General features: G+C 37.4%; 1 protein-coding gene across 3 annotated transcripts in view; it reads right to left on the bottom strand.

The window, feature by feature from the left end:
• Positions 1 to 295: 295 nt before the first annotated feature.
• Positions 296 to 15,762, bottom strand: part of MLLT3 (MLLT3 super elongation complex subunit) — a 133,073-nt gene continuing 117,606 nt past the window's right edge. For all 3 annotated transcript variants that reach the window (XM_049796018.1, XM_049796019.1, XM_049796020.1), the window contains 4 exons: positions 14,265 to 14,364; positions 11,030 to 11,101; positions 9,704 to 9,775; positions 296 to 2,423 (listed from right to left, as the gene is read on the bottom strand). In XM_049796018.1, coding sequence (XP_049651975.1) covers positions 2,292 to 2,423; positions 9,704 to 9,775; positions 11,030 to 11,101; positions 14,265 to 14,364 — 376 coding nt within the window. In that variant the 3' untranslated portion in view covers positions 296 to 2,291. The remainder of the gene's footprint in view (positions 2,424 to 9,703; positions 9,776 to 11,029; positions 11,102 to 14,264; positions 14,365 to 15,762) is intronic.

Genomic DNA, 15,762 nt, shown 5'->3' with positions numbered 1-15,762 from the left:
CTTCCCCTCCTGAAGCTCAGTAAGTTTTTTACCACAAAACTTAGTTAGAAAAGTCAAAATGGACAAAATTCCATATGTATCTGATGTAACTAAAAGATAGAAAGTTGAACACACACTAGTAGACCAAACATTTTTAAGGTTGCTTTTAGATTTCCAAACATTTTTATATAAAATAATCAATAAAAATTGAAGTTTATCCCCTTCACATGCACCCCTTTCCCCTCCCCACCATTACCTGACTTATGTCAAAAGTAACTTTAAAATTACGTTCCCACTCCTCCCCGCCCCTCCCAATTGCACATTAAGACACGGACTTAAAAGAACAACATAACGCTTCAAGTATGCTTCATGCCAATCGTCAATAAGAGTCATAACATTACTGAAAAAGTACACTTATTCTTGGGAAGCCTGAGAAGAACTTCCTGCAGAGTGTGGTCAAACAACATTTTAAATAAGAAAAAAGCCCCCCAACCCAATCTGTATCCTGCCCTTTCAAAAACAGTGAAGTGTAAAATTTTCTTTGGACATAAAGAAACAGTATTAAGATTTACGATTGGAATAAGAAATACCCCCAATAAGAGTTTAGTTTTACAGTGCTGCACAGACTGTGAGCATGAAACAGTAAGTCATACAGATACTACTGTTCAGCTCTACACATACAGAATACATGTGGCATATAAGCATACACATGACATACTGGCCTGTCCAGAAAAAAGATACATTTTTTAAGGCTGGTACACCTGGATAAACCTTTGCATCCAGAAGTATTTTCTTAATTCTTTTCTCTTTTCACTGGGGGATCTGAATTTGTAATAGAAGGGCGATGATTTCATCAAGAAACCATCAGCAATAGGAGAGAGCACGGAGCTTTGATGTGAAACTGAGTAGACATCCTCTTATTTGATCATGCATAAACAAGGATCCTGATTTTAAGGAATAACAGATGGTATGAAAGAATACTCATTTTTATAGACAAGAAATCCTTCTGGAAACACAACCAGGTTACTGAACAGATACCAAAATCTAGAAAGTGTAAAAAGCATATATGCATGTGTGTGTGTGTATATATACACAGGTGCATATAAATGTGTATACACATATACACAACACATCATATATGTATTTATTCCAACATATAACTGTATAATAACATATTACTTTCTTTTCAAATAAAGGGTTTTAATTTAGCAGTTGTAAAAAAAAGCAACAAAACCAGAAACAAAATCCCCAAACTAAGATGACCATATACTATATGAACAAACAAAAATGTTATGCAAATAGTTTTATGGTAACAGTGAGTCACAAACTGGCAGCAGAGGACTATTGAAATTTGTAGTAATAAATAGCTCCAAATTAAGAATTTTCTACAACAGTTCCTTAGAAGACAGGACCAGTATTACTTCTTTTATGATGATCCTGAAGAACACCATCACTCCTATATATATGTAATTTTATAACATTAAAACAGACACAAGAATGTAGACTGCAGAAGATGCTGGATTCAGGACAGTATACATAAATTCTTTTGTTAAAAGTCCTACTGGTTTACTCACTAAGGCTAGACAGCAAGTCATATGATCCTATTTGGTGCAGTTTCTACCATGGTCAAGATCAATAAATGGATAGAACCAAGGACCTGCAGTCCAACCTTCTGTGATCCACCCCACTGTGGCAGACAGAATACAAAATATAGGACTGCTGTTTGGTCCCCAACTTTGTATCTTGTTTCCTGGAACTGCAGAAGTGGAAACAAGACTGCAGTGTTTTAAGTGACTAGAGAAAGACAGCAAGAAGTGGCATTTTAACATGAATAAGGTCACTAGGCTTGTGATAGTACTGCATCAAAAGAGCACACATGGGATGCCACTACTTGCAACATCTGGTAGTGTCATTCAATGACTCATTGACTTCAGAATACATGTATGCAATAATAAATAGATCAGTTAGGTAATAAGGCAGTGTGTTGAACATGCATTCATCTTGTGGACTGGAACACCACAGAGAGAGATACATGATACCATACACATTCATTAAGACCAAGTATTTTTGTTTGTTTTTGTGTGTTTGTTTTTCAAGGCTATCCAGGCAAACTCTTCCAGAGCGTTTTCTTCTTGAGAAGAGCAGTCCTCTGAGTCTTGTCACTTTTCCTCTCCGTTATCAAGAGATGATGACTGGCTTTAAGGAAAAATAAAGCTGAAGAGGGTTGTTTTGGTTTTTCTCCCCATTTTGGTTGCATCGTTCTGAATGTTTCATTTAAAGAACAGTTTTTGATGCAGCCAGATGCTGAATCCTCAGGAGGTTCCAGATGTTTCCAGATAACTCTGTAGTTTACGGACCGTGGTTTTGTCCAGTGAGCAAAGATCAAAGTCAAAGGTTGTATTTGTGATATGAAAGTGTCCAGTTTCTTCTATCAGATTTACTATCTGAAAGGAAAAAAAAAAAAAAGACACAGCTGAAAATTTCAGCAGTTTTACATGCCCACTGCATATATTAACATGCCACTAAGTACCATATGAATGGCATAAAACAAGCCCAACTGCCCCAACACTTGCAGGTTAAATCATTATCCTTATCACTCACTTCCTTTCTGGCACAACTATGGTCCAGACTACAGTACCTCGTTTGTCTTTGTTTTAGATCATCACCAACCATAATGCCAGCCTACACATCTGCTGTTCCAGCAAACATAACCACGTAGGACATATTTTTCAAATGTTAAAAATAAAAATCTGCATACTTTCTAAGTCAGTCTTTAAAAAAAAAAAAAAAAGAAAAGTGCCTCCTCCCCCTGCAAGCCCAACCAAATAAAAAAACCCCAGGTATATCTCTGTCTGGAATATTTACTGTGTGCATAGCTGCTAAGCAGGTTACTTTAGAAAATAATTGGCATAAGCCTTCCTGCAAGCAAGGGAAAGAAAGAAGTCCTTATAGAATCTAGTCCATATCAAACAAAAAAAAGTATATTCAAGAGCTCTCACATCAACTGTTAGTTCACATACCAGCAGTTATTTCTTGAGTAACAGACTTAAATCAAATTTTTTTAAACTAAATCAACCATGAAAGACTCTTACCAATGGCATAAGTTCACTTCTGGTGACTATTTAATATATAATCACAGCTTTCAAACAGCAAACAGAAGAGCTGTTAGGAGTTCCTGAGAAGAACAAGGACTAAAACATCTCTCCTACAAAGAAAGGCTGAGAGAGCTGGGACTCTTGAGCCTGGAAAAGAGAATGCTCAGGGCAGATCTTATCCATGTATACAAATACCTGAAGGGAGGGTGTAAAGAAGACAGAGCCAGTCTCTTTTCAGTGGTGCCCAGTGACAGGACCAGAGGCAACGGGCACCAACTGAAACACAGGACGTTCTCTCTGAACAGCAGGAAACACTTTCTTCCTGTGAGGATGACAGAGCACTGGCACAGGTTGCCCGGGGAGGTTGTGGGGTTTCCATCCTTGGATATATTCAAAAGCCATCTGACAGTCCTGGGCAACTGGCTCTACATGTCCCTGCTTGAGCAGCAGGGGGGGTTGGACCAGATGACCTCCAGAGGTCCCTTCCAACCTCGACCATTCTATGATTCTGTGAAATCAACAGTACATATCTAAATTGTGCCTTTCTGCAGTTGTGACATTTTTAGTCTCTCAACTGAAGTCTACATTTTTAAAGAGCGGTCATACTCAACACTGAATTGCTGTAACAAATAACTCCAGATATGTTAAGTGATAGGATGTGCACCCACCTAAAAAACCCATTCCACATCTTGGAAAGCCAAAGCATTATTTGTCAGGTAGGGCTAACACAATGCCAACACGCTATGGCTATGAAGCTCTTACGCACTGTTTCATTGCAAGAGACAGACATCCCAAGTGAGCACAGAGAAAGGCACCCCATCCTGAAGCAGGCCTCTGGGTAGTGCCGTGGCCTGACAGAAGACTCCTCTTCTGCTCAGTCTTTCCAACCATCCCTTCTGCAGCACTCAGGCTAGGTTCAACGTCCTGTTTGCACCCTTCAAGTTGAAACCCATTTGGTTCTAGGGCTTCCACATATACCTCCACTCAAAACACTGCTGCTAGCTATTCCTTGCTTGTTTGAGCTTTATTACTCTGACTGTAATTCCTTTCCCACAGCTCGAGGAGATACAGATGTACGCACACATGGCTTACAGAGCATACCTTAAAATGACAAATCTGGTAGGAATATACACCAACTTGAAAAAGAAAAATTAATTTCAGCTAAATCTTTTGTAATTTTCTGCTCCCCATTTCATTACATACGCAGATGTTTTTTTCTCGTCAGACCACAGAAGAAAAGACTATGTTGATGATAAATGAAATAACTTCAACTGTATTGTCAGGCCTGGAACGACACAGCCTAGGGTGGATTAAACAGAATGAAAACCAGATAAAATAATAAGAGGGAAATGCCTGTTACAGTAAAAAATTCCCATTTCCAATCATCTCCCATTTTCCAGGTTGGAAAAAAAAAAAAGTAAAATCTGTTTAATTTGGTTTGCAGCTGTCCACAATTCTGAAAGTACTTAGGAACAATCCTGCTCTTTTTAACACTTCATTTAAACCTGTGCCTCTTGGCTCTAATTTTTTTCCATATGGGAATTTTTAATATAAAGTTGTCAATTTCATTTGTCCACTTGTTGATTCACAGATTCCTGTAACACTTTTCCATCTCCTACTGTTCTGCAATTAACACAAGAGAAAAAAAAAAATCAAATTGGACAAAACCGATTGTTACCAGAAGGAAACTTTGATATGTGTTGTCATTCTCATTTTTGGCACTCTCTTGGGCCTCCTCTAAGAGGGAAGCTAAGGACTCAATCCAGCCTTCTTCTGTAAAGTTAGGAATCTAATCTTAGGCTTGGTTCTCTGAATATCTACTATGTGATAAATAAATGGCTGCACAAGGAGTTTACAGAAACTGAGGCCAGGAAAATGTAGCTACGCTGAACAATTCTGTCTAATGCTTCCTTGTGTTACGGTAGAAGAGTATGACCCCTCATAACCCCCACAGCAATAAAACTGATTTTAAAAACAAAGATTACATAAAAGTGTTAACACATGTATTTTTAAACAGTGCTGTATATTTAAAAAAAAAAAAGATAAGCATTTCTACTGATCAGGTTCTGCTTTGGGCTTTTAAGCTCTAGGCCAAGGGAAATACAAACATTTTAAACATATCCCTCATCCAGCCCTCAAGAAATATAGCCACTATGTCAGAGCACCGGGTAAATCAGACTGAAATGAACCCCAAATGTTTTAATGGATGTACAAAAGTGTATCAAGATAAACCCAGACAGCTCAATGAAAAACACCTGCCTGTGTGCCAGTCAATGAGGAATTCATGACTTACAGTATTAGCATACGCATCCTTATGCTACTCAGAAATACTTGAAAAAGAATAAAAGGTTGAGATTAGTTGCCAGGAAGTCTGACAGTTATGATATTAAAAACACAGCATTAAACTGCTTTATTCCAAGAGCTCAGGCTGCAAAGAACAAAAATATCCCATTTGTTCTTGCTGTAGCAAGCTTTATTTTTCTGCTGTAACGTACATCTCTGTTTACATGTCTCTCCAGCTCAGTTCCATCATTATCCACCATAGTACAACTATTTATCTGCCTTTAAACAAGAAAATGAATGTGTGTGTTTAAGGAAGCCAAAGTGCAACTAGTGACATAGTCATTTTTCAATTTATGGAGGGTTTTAGGGCATGTGATAGTTTCCAGACCTACAAGCTGCCCCTTGCAGAAAATTCTCAGAAGATAGTTGCCATCTGAAGTTAAGCACCTTGAGGACACAAGCAATGTAATCTTCAGCAGTGCTGCATACTCTCAATTTCTTCCTTATGCCTGTGCTGTCTAGTGCACTGGCTTTAAGGAGATTTTTCACCAGATGAAGATATGACTTGATGCCTCAACATAAGAGGGAAAGTCTTACCAAAAATCTTGTCGCCTTTCATGGGGTCATGCTAACATCATCTGCACTGAAAATGCAGAGTTAAGAACCCAGCTTTAGCCAGCCAAATTTGACTATATGGGACATGCAGCATTAACATCTGATTGCAGACTCAGTTACCTCTACTATTTCACTGGAAATTACAGAGTTTAAAAAAAAACCAACAAAACAAAACGAAAACCAAACCCCTCATCACCATAAATCCCAAACCTTTTCTTCATAGTGAAAGAGATGGGAGAGATATTTCTTTTAAAATGTAATTTCAGACCAATTTCTGTCTAGCCGTGGTCCAGTATTCACATAAAAATTGCTCAGGTAATTCTCACAGGACTAATTTCTGGGTCAAATGTTCTTTTTCACCTGCCTTCTCCCTCTTGGGCAATTCTTACATATCTGCAAGTATCATTTTACATCAGGATTACTTAGCTACATATCCAGGCACTTGCAGTTCAGTATTACATCTCTCCTACCTCCTCCCTCTTTTTTGTGGATTTATTTCAGCTTCCTTTAACAAAGTGTCTCAAAGACAAATACCTCTCTTGGGAAAAGAGGCACATTCTCGAACAGATACATTTTTCTCATTTCCAACTTGGCTGCATTCCTGTTTGCTGTCATGGACTTGGTAACAACTGAGATTGCAAAAACCTGTCCTCTCCTTCTCACATTCCTCAGCATAAGTTTCAAAAGCCAGCGCTTTTGAATGATCAATGCTGTCTTTCTTCTCTTGCAAGTTCCTTCTTTAAAAATTCCCTAAAAGTCTGTGGGTAGCAGACTTTGACATGTGCAAGAGATTATTACCTGCCCTGACATAAACTAAAGAGATGACAATCACCACTCATAAACAGACAACTCCACCACCATTCCACTTCAATGCTGCCACCACCTTTAAAACTCTTGCAGCTATTCACAGTTTTCTGTTGCATAATTTTGCGCTCAATCCCTCTTCTCATGTAGTAACCATCATCCCTTTCCACAGTTTTACCCCTTGCTCTCCTGACCTTTGTACCTTCTGTAGTGTTTATATACTTGTATTTCTTGGTCTAGAAGTTTCACATTCATTCCTAAAAACTTTCTCAGCTTTGTACTACTTTATTTTTGTGCTCACTGGAAGTATTTTACATTAATTACATACCTGTAAAGCATTTACGACATTAAAGATGGGATGACAGTTTATTCGTAATGCAGAGAGGCACTGATGCTCTGCAAGTTATCCATTCAGTATTGTGAACGTATTTCTGTAAACTTATCAAATCATATGAACTAATGAATTGCAGAATATTAAGGGATTGAAGACTTTAAAACTAAACTGCATTATTTGTTTTATAACAGCATAGACCATTGGCTAGTGCAGGCTGGCTAACAAACAATTGGCAAGTAACTTGGTTCTTCCACTGCATTCTATTACACCTCTGTAGCCAGTATTACGAAGTTACCAGCTCTCAGTACAGAACTGCACCACTGTCCTAGCCTGCACAGTCCAGCCATAAATCCAGGTTTCACTGGGGCTGTATCAACAGCACACACACTCCAAACAAAGGGAAACAATCTGCAAGAACCGTCCCCCAGAAAACAAGGCCACACTGATTCTACATCAACCTAACTATTTTAAACACTAGGCTATGAGAAGTCATGGACTACAGTAATAAAATCATACTCTTCATGAGAGTTGTGAGGCGAAGGTCAACGAATGAATGCTTTCTCTTGTCTGATAAATACACTCAGGAGAAAAGGTCTATCTTTAGTTTAAAATGCACCGGAATATACTGTCCTTTCATTTACTCAGAATAGGATACTCCAAATTTCCAGCTCAGTTATGTCTCTTTTCACACAGTTTTTCCTTATATTAGTTATTTCCCATGAAGCAGATTATAACAGTACTCTAACATCAGACTGAAGAAGCTTTAGAGGATGAACCCATCATTTTTCTAACAAAGGTGAATATTTCTTCCCCACCAAATACACTTAAATGCTACTAGATGAGCAAGAGGATTATGGATTCAATTTGAACCATCCTGTTTGCTTGGAAAATATTTCTTAGGATGACAGAAGAATTCCAGTTGGAAGGGTTTTTGCTAGTGCCAGCCCTGCCCCCACCAGGCTCAGCCATGGGATCAGATCAGGCTGCTCTGGGCTTATCCAGTCAGGATTTTAAAAGCTTCAAGGATGGAGACAGCACAGTCTCTCCAGGAGTCTGTTCTACTGTTAGACCACCCTCATGGGGAAGTAACATTTCTCGCATGTTTTTATCTTTGCTTTGCATAACAGGTTTTGAAGATGGTTTTCTTTTTCAAGATTTCACATAAAACCACGTAAGCCCTATGCTCTGCAGGCTGTCAATACAGCCCCAGTGAAAGCTGGATTTATGGCTGGACTATGCAGGCTAGGACAGCGGTGTAGTTCCGTACTGATAGCTGGTAGCTGCATAATGCTGGGTACAGAGGTCTACCAGAAGTGAAAACCATTCAAAAGCTATGCCTTGGATAACTGGGGAAATAAGTACTCAGGAAGCAAAGATACGGTGTGAATTTACAACACAGTGGCTTTTTCAGATTCACTTTTTATGTGAACTCTCTAGGAATTAATGAATAATGTAAAGTGGACAGGGTGTTGCAATTCCTACCTTTTAGCCTCCTGCACAGCAGCCCCCCCCCCCAAATTTGCCTCTGCCAGCATTCTAAAAGTGTGCTTTGGTTCCCTTTGTAGACAAAAGGGAACCTGGGAAACAACAGTACATTAAATATGAAAGATAACCAATATGCATCATTATGTATTGTAACTTATGAAATCCAACAAAGCTGTCAGAATTTCTCTTTAACTAAGAATATCCTTAACCAAGGTCTTCTTTTTCACTGATGTCTCAATTGTTTTCTCATCTTCATTCAAAATATTGAGGCTGAACTAATGAACAGGTTAATGCCAGGGCTTACAAAATATTTTTAACACACTTATGCAAGTGTTGAGAAATTTGATGAGTGATTGCAGTCATTTAGAAGAGGTAAAAATTTTCCTCTTTATGACACGTCCACAATTGGCACATAATTGCACTAAACGTAATAAAATCATTCGTGCTACAGTTACATCTGCTTTGTTAACAGCACTTATTGTTTAATCTTCACGGTTTGTCATTCAATAGTACCTGACAATGCTGCCCAAAACAAAGAACACTATTCTTTGTTCTTACAATTGTATAACCTTTCAATAAATTTGGAGCTTTCTTGGTTTGCACATTTTCATATTTTACTCATTCTATGACTTCAGAAGACTCAATAAATACATTGTGGTTTTCCCCAAAGTTAGTTTTGCTTCGAGTTCCATGTTTTCTGTTTGCCATAGAAAACACTTTTAACTGTTTCTGAGAAAGCACCAGTCATTTTCAGGAGAAAGCAACATGATTTTTATCAAGTCATGGTGCACAGCTGTATCCATGCTCCCATCCTGTTTTCATAATTACTGATACAGTATGTTGAGAAATGTAACAAAGAATTGGTGAAAAATTTAGCTCAGATAGGCATTTTTTTAAAAATCTGTCATTTAGTGTGACAACACAATTTAAAGTATGTGTAAAAATTCCCTAAATTATACTGAAAGTGGTGATGGCCTGTATAGGGATTATAGAGGCCTAAAGGTTATTAAACCTGATTATTATAGAGTTTTAGATGAAGGCAAAAAAATAGACGTGACTTCACAATTTCAATGAGCACGCTGTGATATTGCATGAGAGTGCTCCTCACCTGCTGCAGTACATGTCTCTCTCTCAATGTCATTAATCTTCTGTGGAGCTCTACTAGTTCATCGAGATATGCCTAGAAACAAATCCCCCCCCATAAACAACTTGTTAATTAAGTCATAGCTATGTATTTTAAAAACTTCAGATGTCTTCAAAAACAATACAAATTAAAATTTTATTTCAAATCTTCTTTGAGCTAAATTTTCTGATTTAGTAGTCTAGCTTTTTCTAGCTTAATACAACCCAAATGTAAGTTTTTGTGGGTTTTCTTAGATACTTAATGCCAATGAAAATCTTATTAGGTGGTCCTTTGCTGTAGAAGATAATGTCTGTATCTCAACTGTGGCAAAAAGCGTCAAACAGACTGGGGATGCCAAAACAGCATCTTTAAAAAACATCTCCCATCTTTCCATATAAGACCCAAATCCAAAGGCTCACAATCAACCCCCTCTCTTTCTCTAAAGCTACATAATTAATTTTCTGTGTCAGCAAGGAGGTAGGAGGGGAGAAAGATCAAGAAAGATTAATCCAATGGTAAATTCCACTGTCCTCCTTCCTGGGATGTCAAACATGTCCCCCCTCTCCACCCAATTATCAACTTTCTCCTTCAGAAACCTTTTTTTCTTTCAAGCAGAGAGAAATATAGCACCCAGCTTAAGAAACTAAAAAGCATATGGACCAGGCCACTGAAAATCTAGCAACAGATACTGAAACTTTGGTCTCCTGCCTCACATTATCACAAAGTTAACACTAATACCTGTAAAATATGAACCTTCAGAGGAACTTGTCCACACTGGGAAATCGTGCTATGTTCACTCAGACAATGACTTAGAGCTCTTACCTATGGCCAGCTGACATGATTTTAAACAAAACTGTCTTTCTCAGTCTTAAATGTTGGTTCATACCATTCTAGTTAACATGCTAAATCACACTGCCACTTCCTAATGCACTGCCTTCAGAAAGGATTCTGGAAAACATATATTTTTTTTTTAATTGATTGATTTATTGGCTAGGAATACAGCTTTGAATTCTCCTCTTCAAACATTATCACTTCATCTGTGAAGCACAATGCAAACTCATGGTAGAAATTAGATAAAATAAATAATAGATCGCAGATTCCCAACTGGTGACATTTGCCAAATCACCACATGTATTAAGAGAAGGAAAAGACTTTCAAAATTGCACAGAAAAAAAGAATCTGCACCTAAAGGAACCCAAAGCAAAGATGTACTGATTACTAAGATTTTCATTATGTAACAAAGGTTAGTGTTTAGTAAATACATTAATATCACATTCTGGACTAGTTCACTGTTACCTCATTGTCATTTACCTTATCACAATCCCCATTTTTTATTTGTTTATCAGATTTGTTTTGCTTTATTGGACTTTTCACTTCTAAAATCTGGAAAAGAAAGAAAATCCTGTAAAAATTAAATGCATCACTGGATACAATTACACATGAAAAATTCTGCTATCAATTAATAACACAAAGAATGTAACGTCTGGGGAAAACGTAACCAAAACTCAAAACTGAGCTTTTTATTCTTTAATCCATACAACCTACTTATATTTTTCAGAAAAAAAGCAGGTTACAGCAGAAAATGAGCTGCTGGAATGAGGCAATGTTGATATTATTAATCCTTAAAGGAATTAATTTAATGTCATTTAAAGCCTCCTCAACACTTTTTTTGTATCTTTTGTATGCTGGTAGGATAAGATGTCTGATTTTGCAGATACAAAATGATGCTGAGGGACTCTCCAGTGCCTTTGAAATGTCACATCATCAGTATATTTTTCCTGTTCTTTTTTTTTCCCCAATGCTGTCTCTCTTCTTCTACAATAGCGATTGTGAAACAGTCTTTGAAATGACCGCGTGAGTTGTAACTAAAAAAAAAGTGTTGGATGGTAATTTCTCTTGCACTTACGTGGTACCCTTCCTTCAATGCCATAAAAAGCCATTTACTATCATATACACAAACCAAGAATGCTTCATCCAATACTGAACCACAGTCAAGAAGAGCGTGTCAATAAGCAGCAGAACACCATGCTTAATATGAAAATTTTAGGACTAAGGTGAGGAATATTTTGGGGAAACAGAACTGTTGATTATTCTTTCAATTTTTGCACACACAACACACATTTTCTAAAGTTAAAAGTAGAGTCAAAACCAAAAAAAATCACCATGTCATGCCTAACCTGGAATATGATCAGTTCTTCTGAAAAACATCAAAGGAAAATAAATGATCACAAACGATGGGAGGTTTTGTTTCACATTTCATTGTAAGTGAGACTAACATCACTAGCATGATTATCTCTGAAACCACACTGGACAGTCACAACACAGGACAAAACTCAGCAAATAAAACAAGGAAATAAGGTCTGTAAAAGCAAGTGTTCCAGACTAGCAAGAAGTCTCACTAACAGCTTTCTGTAACTTCCCTTCAATTTCTACTTTCCTTAGTATAAATGACTAAAATTGAGTATATGCCTCCCAGGTTGACCAGCACCATAAGAATTCAGCAGGGAGGAAGCTATTTCCCTATATAGAGAAAGTGACTGCAGATATGAGTTAATCTTATGTAAGTACTTGCTAAACCAAGAGTGACGCGTGGCCAGAAAGCAAAACATACTTTTCCGAAGAAAAATCCCAGTTCTTCAGTTGAACAGCCCCTGGAGTTACTGCTGTGTAGGCCAGTGGAAGAAAAAGCCTTGTTTTGAAAAAAACCCCCAGACCTCTAGGCATGGATCCAGTACCTTTTAGATGCTTTTCTTGTTTTTAAAGGAAGAAAATTCTTGGTTTCAAATAGAACCTTAGCAAAGAGACAGTATGTTTGAAAAAGTTGCTTCCTTACAGTGCTCTTGATGTGTATTTGAAATCTAACATCTTAAATGCTCTTGTTTAGCACTAATCACATCTGAGGAAGCTTATAGAAATATTAACTCTGTCTTAGCTCTTTAGTTCTATGAATGGACTCAGTCAACACAAGCCTGGTTTCATCAGTCAAAAGCATCATCCTGGCAAGCAGCACTATGCTACCATGCAGAGATTTCAAATGTGGCTATGGCCCATACAATTTGCATTCTCATAATGCTTCCCTAAATTTCTAATTTTCAGCTCAATTATAAAATTCATCTCAATTACAAAAATAGAAGAAGGTACGTGACATTCAATTTTAGCTGGCACACTGCTATTGCTTGGAATTTCTAAATGCGCAGGTAGACCTTCTGTTAGATCACCAAAGGGGAAAGGAACATGAAAGACGTGACTGAGTGGGCTGCTGATACTGAGACTTAAAATTACTTAACAATTACATTGTCTCTGTAGAAGTCAGTCTTCATTAAACAACAAGCCATAGACAGGTGTTTTATTTTTCTTGTGCTTATGTCTCCAGTAAACGCAAGATTCTTCATCTTTATAGTTTGCTTTTTTCCCCAAAGACTCTTTCTTAAAAACTTGTAACTTTTGTAGAGATCAACTTAGAAAAGCCTATAGAGTTTCTAGTGGATAATAAGAATGCTTTCTGGACATGGACGCTCCTTCCTCCCCCTGTGTACAAACTACTTGCTAGTTTTTTTAACTCCACAGTGTATTTGAACTAAACCAACATGAATAATAATGTTTTGGTTTTGCACTATCACTAAGTATGTATTGGAAACCTTATTAGAGAAACAATAACAAGTAAATAATTTCTGTCAGATAATTGAAGAAGTTAACCTAAGAGATACAGGAAAAACTTATCCATAAAATTCATCATCTAAACCACAAAATTCTGTTAATACATGTAGATACTATTCTAACTAATTCAGTACTCTAAGCAGTCATTTATTGCCAGTCAGTAAATTTCATGATTACTTGGTGTATGATCCAACTGACACTGGGAGTGAATTATGGCTCCCTAAAATAAGTGACAAATGATGTATAAATTCTGGTTTTTTTAAAAAAGAATATCAGCTTTTATGTTTAATTTTTGTATTTAGAGAGCCTTACTTTATTGGTGACTGGGGGTGAGGTAACTCCCAAAGTCTAATTCTGATTTGTCCCTGATGTATTTTGTAGCTTCAGGTTATTTAATTTCTTTTCTCTGAAAACAGAAAAACTGCTTGACTTTCCTACCTCAAAAATAAGTTGGCTCTTACAGATATGGAACAAGTACTCTGATACTGAAGTAAGAATTATTGTGTTTTCTAGTGAAGTAAAAAATCCTGTATCTTCTAGATGAACACTGGTGAGGGAGAGGGGAAGAGATGAATGAACTCCTGATTACGAGCCTATTGATGTGAACCATGTCTACTGCTAATACAACCCCAAATCTCTATCAATTGTACAACTGATGCTGTAAAGCCAGTTTGCATTGTTTCCCTTACAAAGCTAATTCATACAGAAAGGACACATTTATTAAAATATTGATGAAAACATTACTTTGTTCTATAGTATTTGCTAAACCAAATAGTACTTCTCCTGAAAAAAAGCTTTTATGTCAGTTTACAGACTAAGTAACTGTACTGAAGTAATCAGAATGTCATTATCAGCTCCCCAGGACTGCATTTACGAACCCTGACTTTACCTGGTTGTTGTTGGTTTTCAGTAAAGGTGGTGCAGGTTCTTGATGTAGTGGTGAGGAAGCTGAACTGCTGTCACTGTCACTGCCATCACTCAGACTAACCCTATTAGAAAACAGAGCCAAAAGATGATAACTCCAGACAAAGGGCTGTTAACAGGAGTGAACAGAGCTTGCACTTTGAGGTAGGACACTAAGAAAGAACCCTTGCTAAGCAAGCCATCATTAATCAAGGTCACATGGAAGACAGGCATCTGAGCTGGGCTGCACCCTGGAAAAAGCTCTGTGTAGCATGGAGAACGAGGCTGTCTGCCTGCATTTGGCTGGGATGACATGTCCGGTTAACAGCAGCTAACATTACAGAAACGGGTAGATATTTACAACATTACACTGCTGTTCCCAATGGTCCTGGAGCAAGTCTGTATCTTGGTTCATAGCCTCATGGAAGAAGGAAGATGTTTTTTAGAGTTACTTTTCTGCTCTTCTAAAAGCTTTCTAAACAGCCGTACTTCCCAGTTGGACAAGTGTTTCACTGAAAAGTTCCTTGTTTCTCATCATAAATAACACTTTTTCCTGACTAAAATTGAGGAAGTTAGTATCTCAGGAGAGGCCACATGAAAAAGCTCAGCTCCTAATCAGTCTCACCCTTCATTTACTTAGGAACAACAGGGAATATTTATTTGTTGGAAGAGAGAAAAAAAGTTATTTGGGATAAAAAGAAGGTAGAGAAACATTAGTCTTAAGGTTTTGTTAAAAAAATGAAACAAAGTCACCACATTTAGAGACAAACTGAGCTTGAGACAATCCTTTTTATAATCACTGACAGGAACAAATTCTTAAACTGATAGTCATCTTGGTCTTTCTCTCCTTGATTCCAGCTGCTAAAGTGCACAAGGGGAGCAGCTGACATTCATCAGTGTTTTCCTATTACCTTCCCATTTTAACAGTAGCTGACACAGCACTCAAGTGCTGTGCACTCACAGCAAAACCCTGTGGATCAGATAAAGAAACTGGTATGGAAAGGTTCGAGAGAGACTATTTCAGGTTTTCCATAACCTTCAACAACATTCAGATGGAGCTTCAAGCTGCCTGAAGAATAGATGTTTTTTGGAACACCCTCTTAAGGTTGCACCTAGCATGCACAAGCTTTTTTTGAAAAGTAATTTCTGTGACATCTGCTTTCTTTACCTTCTGTCTGCATTTTTACACATTACCTACTGCATGCACTGCAGAAATTACTTGAAATTCAAATTTCATTGATTCTGATCCAATTTAACAACCTAATCTAAAACTAGTAAGCAGAGAGATCTTAAAAATGAGACTATGTACAGAATAGCTCATCCAGAAATTGAAGGACTTAATTTTATCTCATTTATGCCAGAGAGTAATTATGACTACTCCCCTGAAGTCACAATGGCATGAAATCAAGGAAAGTCAAATGAATGAGGACCATCGTAACCATATGGATTAGTACAGAAATAGTTTGTATTGGGAATGGATAATT

The sequence above is a fragment of the Accipiter gentilis genome, chromosome Z (genome assembly GCF_929443795.1).
Source record: "Accipiter gentilis chromosome Z, bAccGen1.1, whole genome shotgun sequence".
NCBI lineage: Eukaryota > Metazoa > Chordata > Aves > Accipitriformes > Accipitridae > Astur > Astur gentilis.
This window is presented reverse-complemented; position numbering and strand designations above follow the sequence as displayed.